This window comes from Otolemur garnettii, unplaced genomic scaffold, assembly GCF_000181295.1.
Source record: "Otolemur garnettii isolate 467f Iridium unplaced genomic scaffold, OtoGar3 scaffold00115, whole genome shotgun sequence".
In the NCBI taxonomy this organism is placed as follows: domain Eukaryota; kingdom Metazoa; phylum Chordata; class Mammalia; order Primates; family Galagidae; genus Otolemur; species Otolemur garnettii.
This window is the reverse complement of record NW_003852510.1, coordinates 6,207,142-6,226,996: the sequence shown is the minus strand read 5'-3', so window position 1 is coordinate 6,226,996 and position 19,855 is coordinate 6,207,142. Positions and strand designations below refer to the sequence as shown.

Genomic DNA, 19,855 nt, shown 5'->3' with positions numbered 1-19,855 from the left:
CCAGGGGGACAGCTTGAGGCTCTGTCTCAAAAAAAAAAAAAAAAAAAGACATACCTAGAGAGCTGATAAGGCGTTATTTCTGGGTACATCTGTGAGGGCATTTCCAGAAGACACTAGCACTTAAATCAGTGAACTAGGGAAGTTCTTTTCTTAGTCAGTGTTGGCAGGCACCACCCAATCAGCTAAGAGTGATAGAACAAAAAGACAGAGGAAGGGAAATTTGCCCATTTGTGTACATGTCTTCCTTCCTCCCTCTCTCTTTCTCTCTCAGAGCTGAGACATCCATCTTCTCCTGCTCCGGGACATCAAACTCCAGGTTCTCCAGCCTTTGATCTCTGTAACTTCTCACACCCCCAGTCTAAGACTGGTTCTCAGGCCTTTTCATTCAGACTGAGCCATGATTCTGGCTTCCCTGGTCTCTAGTTTGCAAATGGCTTATCCTGGAACTCCTCAGCCTCCGTAATTGCTTGAGCCCATCTCCATAATAAATCCCATCTCATATTTATCTATCCACTGTCTATCCATCTATCTTATCTATCCTGTTGGTTCTTTTTCTCTCGAGAAACCTGATTAATACACACCTCCCTGCATTGCAACTTGGAAACCAGCTCCAGGCGGTACTGGGCATTTGAACTGCCTAGGTCACCTTCCTTCTCTGGGGACCACTGTCACAGGCAGCCCATTGTCCAATGTCCAATGTCTGGTTATGTTATATACATACCATCAGAGCTTTAAAATTTAAGGGGGGAGGTAAATTCCATTTCTGTTTTTGTTGTGTTTCAGTGCTACAAATAATCCAAAAGAAAAAAGCCTCTGTGTGCAAATCCATAAAACCTAACATAGAAAAGACTTAGCTCTCCTGACAGTGGAAATTTTCCAATAGAAACAGAATCCCATCTTCTTCACAGCAATGATGAACAGAATACATTTGTTATGACTCCCAAGAAAGAAAGGAGCTTGGTAAAACTTGGAGTTTACTGTAAACAAGTCGTGCTCATTTATGGCCATAAGCGGGCACCGCGAGCCTCCCCCTTCTGTACCATATGATCTGTCAGCTGCTGTGGGAGAGACGCGCAGACTGGTCTTTCCTACTGGCACAGACGCTGCTTCTAGTTTTGACAGCAACACAATATGATGTCTCAGAAGCTGAAGTGGCGATAAGGAGCTTGCCAGGCTATATACTGCAAAGTATTGTAACAACAAGCAAACACTGCTTTCCAAGGAGCACTTTGCCGCAAAGAAGAGAGTTCTAGATTATTTCTCAAAGTGAAAGATGCTCCAGGACCTGGCATTGGATCATCCTCCATTGCCAAGACACGAACATACTTTTAAACAAATCTCCCCTTTAACAGAGGAAGAGACTGCAGCACCAGCATGAGATGTCTGCAGGCTGCTTGGAAATGGTCTGAAAAAGGTGACTCTTCCACGATCAATTTCAAATCTCCTGCTAGACACTGCCTACATGCACATCAACTTCATTGTTGATGTAAGTTGGACCCTCGTAATATTTTGTAAAAGGTGAGTGGGAATTATGTTGGGTACAAGGGAAATGTCACCTCAGGCACAGAAGGCCAGAATCAGACCCAACTAGGAAGTATCTGAAGGCTGTCTCCAGGGCCTCTGTTCCCTCACCCGGCCCTCGGATCCCTTTTTCGTTCTTCCTCTCTCTGTTTTTCAAAGCTAACCCCACCCTCCACCCCAGGCCCAACCACCTCCTAGACAGCATCCCATGCTCTCTCCAGAGCTCAAAGTGTGGCCTATTACCAACTCACAAAGACGTAAGTAGAAATTGAGTGTAATCATTTAGAAAGTTTTAAGCAGGCTCGGCGCCTGTGGCTCAAGTGGCTAAGGCGCCAGCCACATACACCTAAGGTGGCGGGTTCGAATCCCCAGCCTGGGCCTGCCAAACAACAATGATGGCTGCAACCAAAAAATGGCCGGGCGTTGTGGCGGGCGCCTGTAGTCCCAGCTACTTGGGAGGCTGAGGCAGGAGACTCGCTTGAGCCCAGGAGTTGGAGGTTGCTGTGAGCGTGATGCCATGGCACTCTACCCAGGGGGATAGCTTGAGGCTCCGTCTCAAAGAAAAAAAAAAAAAAAAAGAAAGTTTTAAGCAATTGAGTAATTTTAAATTATCAATGTAATAACTAATAATAACATAATAAACTAGGATTTGTATTTTATGCTTCTATTTTTCTACTAATTAATTTTTAGTCTATTTTATAAAGGTAATTGTCCTGTGCTGGGCATGGTAGCTCACACCTGTAATCCTAGTACTCTGGGAGGCCAAGTTGGGAGGATCCCTTGAGCTCAGGAGTTCGATACCAACCTGAGTGAGAATGAGACCCTATCACTACAAAAAAACAGAAAAATTATCCAGGTGTCATTGAGGGTACCTGTAGTCTCAGCTACTCAGGAGGCTGAAGCAGGAGGATCACATAAGCCCAGGAGTTTGAGGTTGCTGTGAGTTATGATGATGCCACTGTAATCTAGACCAGGTGACAGAATGAGACCTTGTCATTAAAAAAAAAAAAAAAAAAAAGAGATCTGGTTTTTCACCACAGATAGTCTGAGGATCACTGCTCATCAAAACTAGTGCCAATGTACTGGAGTCTGTGAAGGAAAAAATGTATAAGGGCTGGAGGGGGCAGTCAGCTGGCCCTGGATCAGGAGGACAGCCTAGGACCCGCGAGGCCACAGGGTCAGCACTGAACTCTGGCTTCAGGAACTGCTGTTTGGCTGAGTTAAAATACAGAGGTGTTATACAGTCTGACATTTCCCTGTGGCTTCAAGCACTGAGCTCTTCAATTGGATAACATCTAAGCAATAGAGCCCCATATGTTGTTCAAATAAGGGTATCTGTAAACCAGCAAGTAAGGATTAAAACTTGGATACACATAGTATTTGAGAAAGAAAAAAATCAATAACCTAAAGGCCCAAGAAGAGTAAACAGCCGAGCAAAGCTATCAATACCTGGTGTTGGGGCCAGATCAGACACCAGGTAGACAGTGCACCAAGCAGCTTCACAGCTGCCCAGGCACCCAGAACTGCGTCCAAAATAATGAATCTACTTACTGCAGTGACGTTCATAATGGTGAAAAAAAGAAATGAGGAACTGGATGTTAAGGAAAGGCTCATCAGTAGGGGAATGGGTTGAACAATTTAGTGGGCTGCCTTCATTTCAAAGATTGAGTAGACGTCTCCTAGTTGACCTGGTGGGGATTTCACAGCATTTTAAAAAGTAAAAAAAGCAAGAAGGAGAAGTATTTGTATTTTAAAAATGAAAAACTATCCCAGTATCCATTGGAAGTGAGCTATTACTTTAAGTGATTATCACAGGACAGAAAAAAAGGACAAGGGAGTGTGGGTATGAGCCACACTGATAAAGAATGGTCACCAACGACAGTGGTTATCTTGAGGACAGTTGTCTTGACGATTTTATTTTCTTCCTTTTATGTTTTTTCCTTTGTTTGAATGTTTACAATAACCAAGTAACATTATATGAGAAAATAAATAGCAAAGCTAAACCATCCACACGTGCTATACACCTTCCTCATTTCCCACCTGCACCCGACATTTCCCTCAGGTCCGGTCCTGCCTTCTGACCACAGCATTAGTTAGTTCTGGCTCTCACTGCCTCTAGCCGCCTCTGCCTCAGTCTCTCCCCTTTCCAGTCAGCCCTCCACATGGTAGCCAGAATGACCTTCTGTAACTCGGATCTGTGCCCGAAGCTCCCTTGCCTGAACTTCTCCTAAGGCTGAAGGCAGCAATCTGTAATCTTCAGCGCTGTGTTCTGCAACCTTACCCAGCCTTCCCTCTCTCTTCCCTGAAGACACCTTCAAACATCCTTCCCTTCTGCATCCACTCCGGCATCTCTCCTCCTTCTGTCTCCCCTTGGTGCCCTCTGCACACTTTATTATGGCCCTGAGATCAATTTTAATGATGTCTTTCCTCTCCCTCCTTCTCTACACTCTGAACTATTTGAGGGCAGGACTGTAACTTCAATGTCTTGAGTGAATGAATGAACCTGTGAAAAGTAGACTCCAAAACAATAAATACAAATGCACGTCAATCATATAAAGTGTCTGTGTAAAAACTGAAAAAAAAGCTGAAAGGTAAACATTTTATAGTTCTTTTTTCCTCTCTTTTCCAGAAAATGGCTTGAGCTACTTTTTAACTTGACTTGCCAGTCATTCACCTAATGAATAATTTAATTCAACTTACCAAAAGTTAGCTTGGTAGTTTAAATCCTTGTACAAAATAAAACAGAGACATCCAAAATAAAGTCATTTTACCCTTTTAAAATAAAACAGAAGTCCAATACTCTTCCTAACACCATGCTGGTTCTAGAGGCAGCATCTCTCAGCAATAAAACCCAGCCCAGCTGCGCGATTACTCACTGGAGTTGAGGAGGATTATGGCCTTGACACAGAGATACTCCTTGTGTTGGAGTTTTAACTCGCGAAACCTTGAAGTCGTTGCCAGGAGCATGTCAAAGATTTCCAGAATTCCTTCTACGCATTTCCCCTCATCCCTACAAAAGTTCATTTGGAAATTTAAAGAACACAGCTTCAGGCCACCATTAAAAAACAACAAGGAGTGTTTTATTATTCATCTCAAATTTCATCTGAATAACATCTGTAAACATGTTACAGTTAAGACTTTGCTGACTACAACAAAGCGTGGATGAAATCTTACCTAACCACATGAAATTACTACAATTATCTATAAGGAAGACAGGGCATGTCCTACAAAGCCCTAAAGCAGATACGTGTGTAAATACTATTTAGGCAAACATATGCCCTGGAACTACATTTTCCTTCTGCCTGTTCACCAAATGTTTTTGCACAGGAACACCACTGCTGTTGATCATTTTCATCCTAAGTCAGTTCAGTCAACCAGCCCACAAGTGACACATATCTCTAATGACCCAGTCTGTGTTCCCACCAGGAAGTGTTACTGAGGGAGACTGGTCGTTACAGAAGCAAATATTCCAAGAAGAAATAAAACTTCATATCTAGGGCTCAACTCTCATTTCCTGGTGGTCACTTAGAAACTGGCATAGCAGCTAAGAAACATTTAAATATAATTTGGAAAAAGCAAATATGATATGCAAAGAAATCACACTAAGAGAAAATGGATTAGAATCAGGAAAAGAGATGTGAAAGGGGGGAAATCTTTTACTTACTGAAATTATTTTTAAACAAAATATTTTAGATAAACTTTGAGACATATAATCAAAATTCTTTTCAAAAGCAACTTAAAAGTAAATTTTAAAATATACTTTGAAAGTAAATTACTTAAAACTTTATCTAGAAAATAGCAGCTTCTATTCACTCCAGCTAGGCACATTATCACATTATTCCACCTCACTACTCCCCCAAATTTTCTATTTGGAAGGTCTTAACAAACAGATGACATCACCATGAAACCCTCCTTCACTCCTGAAAGCCTACAGCACACAAGGAAGGGCAATGGGTTTCTGCAGGTTCCACCGTTAGTCTCTTTAGCAGTTCCAAACAAGAACTCAAGATCCTCAAAGAACTGGCTGCTTCCCTCTTCCTTCCCCTACAGTAAGCCAGGACATTTCTAGCGATAGCAGTATTTGGGGGGAAGAGCTTTGCAGAATTTAAGTGAACTGACAATAATAGGTACCACCAATTAACCCGGGGAAGCCTTTCCCATTAAGTGCAGTGCCACACAGCTCACTAGGATCCTGCATTCCAAGGCACTGGCACCTCCCTCCCCAGACTCTCTTAGGCAGGTTTACAAGTATGCAAATTGCTCACTGACAACTAAGCATGCTAACTCCTACAAACACACTCCTACAATTTTTGGTAAGTGCATAGGTTAAATAACCAAACACCAGTGCCCCCTAGAAGTCACTCATAGGGAAAGGAGACTTTGGAGTATAAGAGCCCTGGGCAAACAGTGGCAAAATCTATAGGAAATCCTCAACCCTCCCCACTAACCACCTCCCTAAGTTTTGGGATCTCCGAGGTAGACTTGTGCAGATGTCCAGTAAGAACAGCATAGGCCATGTACACAGCTGACACAAAGAAGAAATACTTGTTCACTGAATGCCCCTCATGCCACATTAAGTCACTTTGCCTGGGGACAATAAATTATTGGAAGTTGTTGGGCTTGAGAACATTGGATACCAAGAAAAGCTGGTTTTAAAATATGTTTGGGGGGCAAAACAAAAAATCCACCAACTTCTGCATTGGTGGTTTAATAGTTTAGCTCTTCTGTGAGTCTCGGAGTCTGATGTAGGATTACACACATATGCACAACTCACACTCCCCTCCTCTCATACGGTAAGGGGACCCATCTGAAATCAATCCTATTTTCTAGAAGTTGCCACCTGTACTTAAAACGATCCCTAAATACTGAAATTGATACCAGTTTCTCATTAAAATACATGCAGTTTTTAACGAAAATTCTTATTTAAAATGTGGAGAGTTTACATATGGTGGCCTCTTGAAAACTAATAAATGCTATAACTCATAGTAATCAGAGGATATATACCTCATGAAAAAAGTGAATTTCTAAAGAAAATCTAAAGAACTAGGTCTGATTTCTTTTTAGCAGGTATAACAGCCAACCATGTCACACCTGGCAAAGTATTCACTTTACAGGCTATAGAAATCAAATATATTTCTACAAAATAAATAAGAAGTATAGAGATAATAAAGTATAATATTTCATTAATGACAACCTGATAAACTTCCACTTTCAAATGAATTACACAGAACAAAGGGGGGAAGGACTTTGAAATGACAAATTGATGAAATCTATTTCATTTATTTCGTAATTTTAGATTAAAATTGAATTATGAATAAGAAATTAGGACAGGATTAGAAGAGTTGAAGACAGAGGACATATAATTTGAATGCTAAAACACTGAAATAATTTATCAATCAAACTGACCTACTGACAGAAATTTGTTTTTGCTTCCATAAACCAGTATTAAACAAAATTTAGTAATTAGATGTGGAATTTGTTATTAATTATCACTCTTACATAAGAAAAATATGTTTGATACCAACACCAAACTTTTGAATGCATGGACCTTGCTTTGGGGAACAATATTTTGCGCCTATACACATATCTGCTGGCAGTACCCCACAGTGGACCTCTGTGTGTGTGACAGTAGGAATGGGGGTGCTTATAGGGATGAAGATGACAGTGGAGCCACGTAAGGCTTAGAACATGGAAAGGACGTAATGAATATGTGAAATTGTGAAATTTCCTGGCTATATAAGGGTAAATTAAAATTTAGAAGTGAAAATTCTGTCGTGATCTTGAAGAAATTCAACATACAAATAACTAATGTGAATGCAAGCTCGGTACCTGTACAGACATACGATTCTATAGAAGTCTGTAGACATCTACAATACGGTCCAAGCCCAGGTCCAAAATTCCTCTGACTTTTTAATAACATTTAATATTAGAGAGCTTCTTGTTGATGCTAAGGAAACAAAGATGTCTTGGCATATATAATTTTTTTTTTTAAGAAGTAGAAGGTGAGGTTCTGAGGTAGGTCTTCACATTGAATGTATGATTCTAGTAGTTACTAAAAAAAGAACTACCTTGCTAGAAAAAGCTGAGATAACTGGGGTTTCCTCTTATCCTCGGTAGGCTCAAGTTTTCTTGCTGCAGAAGCCTCAACAAGAATAAAGGGAAACAGAAATTACAGTCTCAGTATCCACACATGGGCTGAATTAGTTGCAATCACTGTTTATGTACTCATAACATCACTTGAAGGAACTTTGATAGGACAATCCAGCAAAAAACAATTATTTTCAAATAAATATTATTTATTCACTTTGCAAAAAAACATTTAGAACAGAACTCCTTTAGGGAGCATGATCCTGACTTTTTGAATAAGCAACTGCTCCAGAAATATATCTATTACATAAAAATGTATTTATCTGTGTAAGAGATACACTAAGTAGCTGAACTATCTTAAACTTGAAATTCTAGACTTCACAAGTCAATGTGTTAAAAACAACACTAGGACCCAGGCAAGGTGGCTCACGCCTGTTAATTCCAACACTTTTAGAGGCTGAGGTAGGAGAACTGCTGAAGCCCAGGAATTTTGAGGCCAACCTAGGCAACACAGCAAGACCTCGTCTCAATCAATCAAACTTTTTCCTTTCTCTAATGTAACTAATAGGTAGGCCTACCATTTATACAGAGTTTGTGTCCATTTATAAAACTTATACACATATTTATGGGACTTGAAGAACTCGTGACAGAAAGAGAACAGCTGATTGTACTGAAAACCTGGAATGGAACAGTCACTAGAAAAAAACACACAAGAGCAGAATGTGAACGTTTTAAAATAATAACTAAGAAAATGACAAAAAAAAAGAAAAAAAACACAAAATTTTTCACCAGTTTTGAAATCAGTGCAAAAAGTAAAATAATTAAGTCTCAATTTCTGCAAATGCATCAGTTCATCCAGGGATGGAACACTAACCTCTAGCACTAACTTCTAGGAGAATTAATGTGAATATTTACATGCAAGATGACTTAAGTGGAAAATAACAAAGGAAGGAAGGAAGGAAGGAAGGTAGGGAGGGAGGGAGGGAGGGAGGGAAGGAAGCAGGGGCCTGGCTGGGTGGTTGACATCTCAGCCTGCCCTATAACATGGTCTCCTGAGATGACAGCAGAGGAAGTGGGTTTCTGCAGTAGGTGAAGAGTAGAGTAGGGCTGGTCTAAGACAAAAACAGAAAGCAGGTGGACAGTCCGCCATTTGGCCTCCTCTGTTCCCTTCCAGTTCTCTATCCTGCTAAGAGGCAGTGTATTGTTGTCCATAAGAGTGTGAACTTTACACACTTTACAGCCCCAAGTCCAGCTCCACCACTTACTACCCAGTAGCTGGAGGCAGATCACTTAACCTCCTGTCTCCATATCTGAAGGACAAGGATGATAATAGTACTCACCCCTAAAGGACTGTGGGGAAGATTAAATGAGTCAACACCTGTCAAGTGTACACACAATAAAGGAGCTACTGGGTCTGATCCCCTGCACGGCTCTGAATTTCCAGGGCCCCCCTCTGTGGTTGGCTCCTGCTCAAGTAATGTCCCACGTTCCCATGCTCAGGCTCTTCCCAAAGGCCCTGTTCTCTGCCACAACACCTCAATTACATTGAATGGGTGCTGATACCTTGGGGATTCACTCTCTACCTGCTTGAGGTATACATGGGGGTCTTCTGATGACCTAAAGCAGTGACAGGCTTGTAATGCAAGAGCTGGCGCAGGCACTTTCCATTCACAGTGTGAGGTATCCTCCCACTCCACACGAGTTCTAATGTGGCTGAGCATTCAACACTGACACTTTTTCAACATAAAGGGCATGGAAATCAACTTCCATGGAGATTTTCCAATTGTTCAAATTCACCAATAGAGTATTCTGCTTCTTTGCTAAAAGGCTTGGCAGTTGTATATCCCAGCTTTGCCTCCATAAATAGTTAGCCTAAGTTGATTAAAGTTGATTTTCATCTTTAGAAGAAAACTAAATGCAACCAAGTCATGGCTTCAGCCATCGTTTCCCAATTTCTGTTGATTTTCCTTTGGTTTTGATAACCACTCCTTCTAACACTATTGCCAAAAATGCTATATAGAGTGAGTTAAAGTACATGAAAATAAACTTAGCAGATTCGTAAGAATTTTATCACCTTTCCAAGTAGCTCAAGATATAATCAGTCTCTGTAGGAGGAAAAACAGTAGGATGACTAAAGATTATAGCCTGAAAACAAAAGTCTGTGTTGACTTATATACTTAGTGGCCGCACCCCTGCAAGCTACGGTCCCATCGTGCCTCCGGCCTGTAAATGCTGCTGCAAACTCAAATAAGTTATAGGACACTGAATCTGTGTACCGATGCTCTTTCTCTCTGGTTCCTGACCCAGTGAAGGAACTGAGCACATTTTCACCTTTTAATTGCCCTCCCGGTGTGAGATCTTAATTGCCGCACCCAGGACTTTGTGCCTCCTTGCTAAGCCCTCACTCAAACAAGTTGGAGAAGAAACAATGTATTTTTCCTCACCTGTCCAGAACAAGGTCTGGAGCAAAGATGAGCTTGCCGGGGTGGTCGATGGAGCGCCACATCAGCCCCACCATTAACACCTCCAACCAGCAGTTCTCCAAGAGCCGCACTTGGTCCAGCAGGCTGAGCTCCACAAAGCCTGGGGAAAGCAAGAGGCCATGAGACACACCTACCCTGCTCCACAGCTCCTGTTTCTGCAAAGACAGAATAGCAAGTTTTAAAATGCTAAGAAAACACAAACAATATAGAGAAATAATCGATAAAAATGTGGCTTAATGCTGGTTAAAGGAAGACAATTATGATGCTTAAGTTATGCAATTCACAATTCCCAATCTTGGGCCCCTTCTAGAGACAAATCCCCATGCAGAGACAGGAGAGGAACAGAAAGCCAGAATAACTCTTTGTTTACTGTATCCTAATAACTCCTCTGCACTGCTGAGAAAGATATTGCTTGGATGCCAGTCAGAGAGGCTACCTGCCTGCCCCCATCCATGATTGGGCCCAGGAAGAGTGGGAGAACAGGGTAGGTAGAAGCTGGGGGTCAGAAGGAGGGGGGAGCATGCAGAAAGAAGTACCGGCCCCTGCTGAAAGTCAAGGCTTCATCTGAAGCGGTTTCCCTGATCGTTTGTACTTTCCCAGTCAGTGTTAGGATCATTCTTCTGCATAGAAGTAGTGTCCCTAGGTGATTCCATTCCAAAGAGCAAATACACATGTAAACATCCAAGCAGGTCCCAATAACCTTATAGCATTCATTGTTCACAGGACTGGAAAGACACAGGTAATCAGTGTCTGGGGATGTGAGCACTTCAAAAGCTAAGCAGACACAACGCCACAACTTCTTTTACAAGTCATGGTAAAGGCAGGAGCCGATGTAATATAAATATAGGAGAGAAAGGCACGGCCTCAGAGTGGCTAGACCCCATCAGCCTCTTCCTAACTGGTCATTAATCTCCTTTTAAAGTTCTTGTTTTTCTTATAGGAAAAATGGGGGTAATAAAGTTACCTCTGAGAATTTCCTACAGGTAGGAAGGATCTCTTATCATTCTCATTCTACAGATAAGGAAACTGTACAGAGAACACAATGGTTCAAGTCTGAACAATTATGTCGATCTGCATAAAGGATAAGTTAATGGAATAATGAATGTAAAGATAGATAAATACTTTCCAAAGCCACATGCTATGCTTAGCTCAGCTAAAAGAGGGGAAAAAGAAATCACCCCTTCAGAAAGTTTTTTTGGAAAAACTTTCAAAATACCACACTTGAATAAGGACTCATGCAACTTAAGAGTTCAGTTTTGTTATGGCACAAGGAAGCGGCACAACTTTCAGCAGGGGTTAGTTTCCCCCCAGTCTCCACATGCAGTCCTGCAAAATGGTGTTTGAAACACATTTAAAGCAAAAACCAGAGGAAAGTACATCAGTACTATCTCCTCTAGGAAACAATTCTGGTGAAGGTGAAGATGCTAGACAAAGCAAAACCAAACCCAGAACATTTCAAGAAGCTCAGTAGGCAAGGACTCAGGCCAACAAATGACCCCAAAGACACGATCACTGAGGGCCTGTTCCCACAGGTCTTTACCCCTCAACTGCCCTTCCCCCAGCGGCCTCCTAATCTCTGCAGTCCACCGAACACAGCTGCCAGGCCATGAGAGGGCCCCCAGTGGCTCAGAACATGGAGAGAGACCTCATTTCTTACACACTGCAAAGAAGCGTATGGAAGAGGTTCTTCAGTGGGGCTAGATTAGAATCCTAGATTCATTTCTCCACAGAAACACCAATTTAAAGGATAATTAGTAGGTATTAAAAATTAGCACAATACAGTACTTCAGGTATATTATTACCAATGGGCCGAGGGAAATGACCACCTTCTAAGAGGGGAAATGCGAGTTCCCAATGACAATTCCTGAGGCGCTAAGCCCATGTTTAAAGTGATGGCGTCCAGGGGTACTGGCCTAGACGCTTCATGTTACTTCAACTGCTGATGTCCTGTTCGTCCATGTATGCTCATATACATACATGACACTATTTTATGAAATACTACTTAGTATCTGACAAAACTTTCACTTTCACTTCAGTCACACCACAATGGTCCTCTCCAGATGAGGGGTCCACAGCCAAGAGTCAGGTCAATGTGAACCCCATATTCCTTCCTCTCAACCTTGTTCCAGGTCCCTCTAGAATTTCTTGCCGAAATGACTCCCAGCTCAGTTGCAGAGCTTGGGTGGGCTGCTCCCGGGGTCCCTGCTCCCAGACCACCTCTAGGCTTGAGAGGCCACCTCTAGGCCAGTTTGGGGAGGGTGCAGCAGATGGCATGAAGTGTGCCAAGGCAGTGTGTGACCGTGTGCATTTCACCACCATTTTTCCTATGCTTCCACATCTGGGATAGAAATCAGAGGAGTTCAAGAATTCTTAATCAGGCTCAGCGCCCGTAGCACAGTGGTTATGGCGCCAGCCACATACACCGAGGCTGGCAGGTTGGAACCCATTCAAGGCCAACTGCAACAACAACAACAACAACAAAAACAAGGCCTTGTGGCAGGCACCTATAGTTCCAGCGACTGGGAGGCTGAGGCAAGAGAATCGATAAGCCCAGGAGTTTGAGGTTGCTGTGAGCTACGATGCCATGGCACTCTACCAAGGGCGACATAGTGAGACTCTGAGCCTGGCCTTGATAAAGGTATGTCTGTCAAGACAGGAGGAAAGAACATATTTCCTTCAGAAGTTATAAACCAGGCCGTTAACATATCTAGGCATAGTTTATGGACCCATTTCGCACTCCTGCCCCTTAAATGTTAGGAGCAGGTTTTTCTCGTACCCGGAATTTTCTTGGCCCAGCCGATCATGTGTACCAGCTCCTTGTCGGCCAGCTTGGTCAGGGACAGCATCAGGGACTCCTGGGTGAAGGGCCCGCCGGGGCCACTCACCAGCACGCGGGGCGGCTCGGCCTCCAGCAGCGCCAGCACCAGCTGCTCCGGGCTCAGGGCGCTCAGCAGCAGGTCCCGCACGCGGGGCGCCGGGCCGCCGCCCTTCCTGGCCTTGCTCGGGCAACGCAGGTGCTCATCAGAACACCGCTGTCTCGGCACTACGCGGTACCCGCATCTTTCTCTCCGGGAGCCTGAAGAGAAAAGCAGATGATGGTAACACGGCTTCTGACCCGGCATTCAAGCTCCCTGCATCTCAGGATGTGTCTGAGAATAGAGGCTTGACTTTGATTTTCTGGAGCCTGTGGGGCCTATACCAGAGTTTACTGCAGCTGTAATCACTGCAGCAAAATCAACAACATAACTTGGGAGGGACTTTTTAGGTCTCCATTTCAAGGTTATCTGTGGATACCAAATCAATTTCTCTTTTAAAGAATACTGACATGCCTCAGTTTCACAACCACAAAAAGAGAACTCTCCTCAAGTGGAAAATAGGGAAAAGTTAGACTTCAGCATTCACATTTACAGTTACAAAGAATCCATTTTTACAATACATTCTTAAAATGTTTATATGCTTGTGTGCCTACACACACACACACACACACACACTCACACACACACACACGGGGTGGCCACAAAGTTTGTGTGCAATTTAAAATAGTGTACATTTGTACACAAACTTTGTGGCCACCTCATATTTTCTTTTTTTATACTTACACAAATAAGTATATTTCAAATAAATTAATTTTAAAAATCTGGAAAATACAGAAGAGAACAAATTTTGGCATAAATTCTTTCAGTCTTCTTTTAAGTTTTTATAACTTTTCCATATTTTATACACAAAATTAAGATCATTATATACTATTTTATAATATGCTTTTTCTTGTTTTATTAAAAATGGGTCATTTTATAACACTTAAAAAATCTAGATAGTTCTATAAGTACAGCATCATTTATTTTATTTTATTTTATTTTATTTTATTTTTTTTTTTTTTTGGGAAACAGAGCCTCAAGCTGTCCCCCTGGGTAGAGTGCCGTGGCATCACAGCTCACAGCAACCTCCAACCCCTGGGCTCAAGCGAGTCTCCTGCCTCCACCTCCCAAGTAGCTGGGATCACAGGCACCCACCACAATGCCCGGCTATTTTTTGGTTGCAGCCATCATTCTTGTTTGGCAGGCCTGGGCTGGATTTGAACCCACCACCTTAGGCATATGTGGCTGGCGCCTTAGCCACTTGAGCCACAGGCACCGAGCCAGCATCATTTATTTTAAAAAGTCCTCTGCTGATGTAAATTTAAATTGGTTCTAATCTCTTTGCTAATATAAATATTACAAGAAAAATATACTTTGCCTATGAAATTGCTTTGTATCCAATTACTTCCTTATAAAAATTTAAAAGGTCAAATTTCTGAACCAAGGAATATACATATTAAAATTTTTTATACATATTGACAGATTATTCTCAAAAAGTATTTAAAAACGCATACTTTAAACATTGGTTTGGGTAACATAGTAAGACTTATCTTAAAAAAAAAAAGTTAAAAAAAAATTAAGCTGGGCATGGCGGTTCACAACTCTAGGCCCAGCTACTTAGAATGCTAAGACAGGAGGATCACTTGAGCCCAGGAGTTCCAGGGAGCAGTGAGCTACCATGACACCACTGTACTCCATTCTGGGCAATGAAGTGAGACCCCGTCTCAAAACAAAAAACAAACGGTTTGATTATCTATTTCCTTGTAATACCATTGAGAATTAAAAATAATTTTAATCTTTGCTAATATGACAAATGACTCAACAGTCTTATTTAACTGACTAATGTTCCCCCTTGTATTTCTTTACTTATGAATTATCTATTTTGTTTATTTTGCCCTTTTTTCTCCTAATAACACATAAAGGCTATTTATATAATGACTTTTTGTTATATGCAGTATTTGTTTTGTTATGTCTTTTAATTTTGCTCTCGCTATCTTTTGTCATAAGAAGTTTAGCACACTATCAAATCGGTCTTTTTGTGTCACATCAAGATTATATAAATATTCTCCTATATCTTTGTAAATACTTTTCTGATTGAAATCTATTTGAAATTTTATATGCATTTATATTATGTAACGTTATTATTTCATGGTATATTTTCCAAATGGATGTACAATTTTCCAATGCCATTTATTTATTTTTTATTTTTTTTTGAGACAGAGCCTCTAGCTGTCACCCTGAGTAGAGTGCTGTGGCATCACAGCTCACAGCAACCTCCAACTCCTGGGCTCAAGCGAGTTTCCTGCCTCTGCCTCCCAAGTAGCTGGGACCACAGGCACCTGCCACAATGCCTATTTTTTACACCTGGCTATTTTTTGGTTGCAGCCATCATTGTTGTTTGGTGGGCCCAGGCTGCATTTGAACCTGCCAGCTCAGGTATATGTGGCTGGTGCCTTAGCTGCTTGAGCCATAGGCACTGAGCCTCTAATGCCATTTATTGACCAAGCTTCCCCATTGATTTAAAATGCCTTTTCATTTAATAAGTAATTGTATATAAAAGTATCTTCTTCTGGATTCTCTACTTTATATTTATTTATTTATTGTAGAGATGGGGTCTCACTCTTCCTCAGGCTAGTCTCAAACTCCTGAGCTCAAGGGATCCTCCCAGAGGACTAGGATTACAGGTATGAGCTCCTACACCCAGCCCTCTCTATTCTATTTTATAGATCTATTTTCCTATTCCTGTTCTGGTACCAAAATGTTTTACTTGTAAGTTTATGGACCAAAACATAATGGGATAATGTCTTTATGATGGTATTTGGAATTATATCCCCAGCTAAACTACCATTCAAGAGTGAGGATAGGCTCGGCGCCTGTGGCTCAAGCAGCTAAGGCGCCAGCCACATACACCTAAGGTGGCGGGTTCGAATCCCCAGCCCGGGCCCACCAAACAACAATGATGGCTGCAACCAAAAAATGGCCGGGCCTTGTGGCGGGCGCCTGTAGTCCCAGCTACTTGGGAGGCTGAGGTAGGAGACTCACTTGAGCCCAGGAGTTGGAGGTTGCTGTGAGCTGTGATGCCATGGCACTCTACCCAGGGGGATAGCTTGAGGCTCCGTCTCAAAAAAAAAAAAAAAAGAGTGAGGATAAATTAAGGACATTTTCCATCATACAGAGATTGAGAAGATATATCACTCACAGCCTCTTTGAAATAACTGTTATACCATGTTCTTTAGGATGGAGAAAAATGAACTAGAAAGAAACAATGAGTTTCAAGAAGAAATATTAAAAAGATAAATTGGGGCTCAGCACCTGTAGCTTAGTGGCTAGGGGCCAGCCACATACACCAGAGCTGGCGGGTCAGAACCCAGCCTGGGCCTGCCAAACAACAGGCAGGGTGACATAATAAGACTCTGTTTCAAAACAAAACTTAAAATCTATAAAATGCCTACTTTTGGGGGGGGGACAGAGCCTCAAGCTGTCCCCTTGGGTAGAGTGGAACCTCCAACTCCTGAGCTCAAGCGAGTCTCCTGCCTCTGCTTCCCAGGTAGCTGGGACCACAGGTGCCTGCCACAACGCCTAGCTATTTTTTTTGGTTGCAGCCATCATTGTTGTTTGGCGGGCCTGGGCTGGATTTGAACCCGCCACCTTAGGTGTATGTAGCTGGTGCCTTAGCCACTTGAGCCACAGGTGCTGAGCCAAAATGCCTACTTTTTATACTCTCAACATTGTTTCTTTACTACATTCAATTGTCATTCTTAAAAGGAAATATTAGTTGAAAGGTTTGAGCAAATTTAAATTATTAGCTCCTAAGAAAATTTATCAGAATTTCCTCTAATTATAATAGAAGAAAAAGTTCTGTTCATTGAGGAACATTTGAACCAAATTTATTACAAAAAGAATTAAAGGCCTAAAATGTGTCAGGTTACTAGTATCGAATAGAATAACTATAGATATTTAAGATCAAACATATACCCAGGATAAAATGGAACAAAATGCTTGGTTTAAGAACGCACTTTTATGATCACACATTTCTCTTTTGTAGAGTGTCTCAGGATAAGGAATCTACAAAACATACCCAAAGTGAAAGATTTTGAATCCATACATTCAAATGTATTTGACACACTTTCACTAATAAAAGTCCTATGTTCTAGGTCCTGTGGCAAGTTCTGGGGATTTTAGGCTCAGTAAAATAAAGCCCTCAAAAATCTTATAGTTTTTTATCACAGACATTGCACTGTAACCTCCGAGTGAGCTTAATGAGGACCTTGATCAAATGGAAGAGATCCTTAGTAGGCAGGCAAAAATAGGTCGAGCCAAAAGGTGAGTGACGATGGTGACAATGATGGTGATAAATGATAATAGCAGTTAGCATCTACTAGAAGCTTCTATGTACATTATGTGTTATGTACTGTATGTAGGTTGTCTCATTCCGACAACTACCCTGAAGGACAGGAGCTGTTCCTATCTCCAAAGCACTGAGGAGGAACCGGGAATGAGAGAGCTCAAATAACTTGTCCATTTGTTTAGACAGCAGTCTTCTGAATCCAAAGCTGCTGCCTTTAACCACCATTTAATCCACCCACCCATGGAATCCTTTCATGGACATACATACAGCTGATGAATAAAGAGACAGCACCCAAAAGATGCCACACCGTTGTCCCAACCCAGGAATACAGACCCAATACATGGCCAGATTGTTTTCCTGGTTATTTACATTTCGATGTACCCTCCTTATAAGGAAGCTTTATCCCTGAAATTAGTCTAGGTGGGTGTCCTCCTACCATTTAAACAACGATATCAATATTTCAGTAGAAAATATCATAAATGGCTCGGCGCCTATAGCTCAACCGGCTAAGGCGCCAGCCATGTACACCTAAGGTGGCGGGTTCGAATCCCCAGCCCGGACCCGCCAAACAATGACGGCTGCAACCAAAAAATAGCCAGGCGTTGTGGCGGGCGCCTGTGGTCCCAGCTACTTGGGAGGCGGAGGCAGGAGACTCGCTTGAGCCCAGGAGTTGGAGGTTGCTGTGAGCTGTAATGCCATGGCACTCTACCCAGGGGGACAGCTTGAGGCTCTGTCTCAAAAAAAAAAAAAAAAAAAAAAAAGAAAATATCATAAATACAAAAGAAAAAGATGGTAACAGATGAGACATTATTTCTGAATAAAAGGGGAAGTACAGTGGAGGAGGAGGATCCAGAATGCAGGTAGAATCATAATCTTCCAAGGCTGGCAAGAAGGAAAAACATGGGTAGACAGGGCTTCTGGGGAAGGCAGATGAGAAAGTGGTGGGAAAACAGAGAGAATTAGGCAAGGTCACTCCTACTGGTCCTTCTCTGTGGTCAGGGAAAGGCAAATACCCACCTGTGTATGCACATCAGCCCATCTTACTTCTTCTGTAATCTCCAAAGGGAGACTCTCTGGCTAACTTCCATAAGCTCTTGTTTCATTTCCTTTCCTTTTGTTCTTTTTTTTTTTTTTTTTTTGACATAAAGTCTCACTTTATCATCCCAGGTAAAATGGTTAGTGTCATCATAGCTCACATACTCACCCCATACTCCTGGACTCAAGCAATCCTCCTGCCTTAGCCTCCTGAGGACTGCAGGTACCCACCACAACACCTGGCTAATTTTTCTATTTTTCATAGAGAGGAGTTCTCACTCTTGCCCAGACTGGTCTCAAATTCCTAAGCTCAAGTGATCCACCTGCCTCGGCCTACTAGAGTTCTAGGATTACAGGTATGAACCACCACACCCAGCCCATTCCCTTTTCAATGAAAGAGTCTTTAAACATACCTCTATACTCTATCTTATGGCACTGTATTGTTATCAAAACTCCTAAGTTGGCAGGGCCCGTAGTTCAGTGGGTAGGGCACCAGCCATATACACTAAGGCTGGTGGGTTCCAACCCGGCCCAGGCCAGCTAAAACAACAATGACAACTGCAACAAAAAATAGTCAGACATTGCAGTGGGCGCCTGTAGTCCCAGCTACTTGGGAGGCTGGGGCAAGAGATCACTTAAAGCCCAAGAGTTTGAGGTTGCTGTGAGCTGTGATGCCACAGCACTCTACCCAAGGGCAACAGCTTGAGACTCTGTCTCAAAACAAACAAACAAACAAACTCATAACTTATTCAGACTTTTCAGTGAAGGGGAAAGAAAGTAAGAACAACTAAAATTGGGAGCCAGACACTGCTAGGTCTTCACTTAAGTCTTCACACATCCCACAAAAACCAATGAAGCAGACATCTCTGCTCAGAGATAAGAAAACCCAAGGGCCAGAGTGGTGCAATAGTTTGAGCACAGTCAGGCATGGTCAGCAAGAAATGACAAAACAAAAGTCAGATGCAGTCTCTGGGAGTCCAGCTCATGCTCTTCCCACCACACACGCTGCCTTGGACCGTGAAGGCTACAGCTGACCAGCAGCTCCTAGCACAACCACAACAAAAACATTCTTACCCTAAGACTAAACTAGAAAGCAATTTTTAAAAACACACACACTCACCTTAAAATATGGTTTAAATTAAAACATGAAATATTTATTTTCAATCTTTTGTCAGAGAGCCAAGCCTTTTTCTCCTAAGCATCTGTCAATAGGACAAGTCACTTTTCTGCATAAGCCACACCTATGAGATACTATCTCCAGATTTTCAATTTCAGCTTCTTCAAAACAGAGCAAGAGCCTAGACACTTCTATGGAAGTCTTAATTCAGAATCGTCCTAGATTTATGATTCTTTCCCCCAATCTCACCCACACCTAACTCAAGAACTTAGTCCTTTACAGTTTCATTCAAAGCTTTCAAATAAGCTTTCAGAGAAACTATCTTTTCCTGCTCATATTTCTTATGTTTGCATAAATTATAATTAAATTTTCTTTTTTTTTTTTTTTTTTTTTTGAGACAGAGCCTCAA

General features: G+C 42.0%; 1 protein-coding gene across 2 annotated transcripts in view; it reads right to left on the bottom strand.

Annotated features, from left to right (window-relative positions):
- The window catches only part of ESR2 (estrogen receptor 2), a 49,939-nt gene that overhangs the window by 12,319 nt on the left and 17,765 nt on the right, over positions 1-19,855 (bottom strand). Inside the window, exons 4-6 of one of the 2 annotated variants that reach the window (XM_003797402.2) lie at positions 12,868-13,167; positions 10,053-10,191; positions 4,398-4,531 (exon numbers count right to left, since the gene is read on the bottom strand). In XM_003797402.2, the coding sequence (XP_003797450.1) occupies positions 4,398-4,531; positions 10,053-10,191; positions 12,868-13,167 (573 nt within the window). The remainder of the gene's footprint in view (positions 1-4,397; positions 4,532-10,052; positions 10,192-12,867; positions 13,168-19,855) is intronic. The other variant, XM_012809861.1, reaches the window with a different exon arrangement.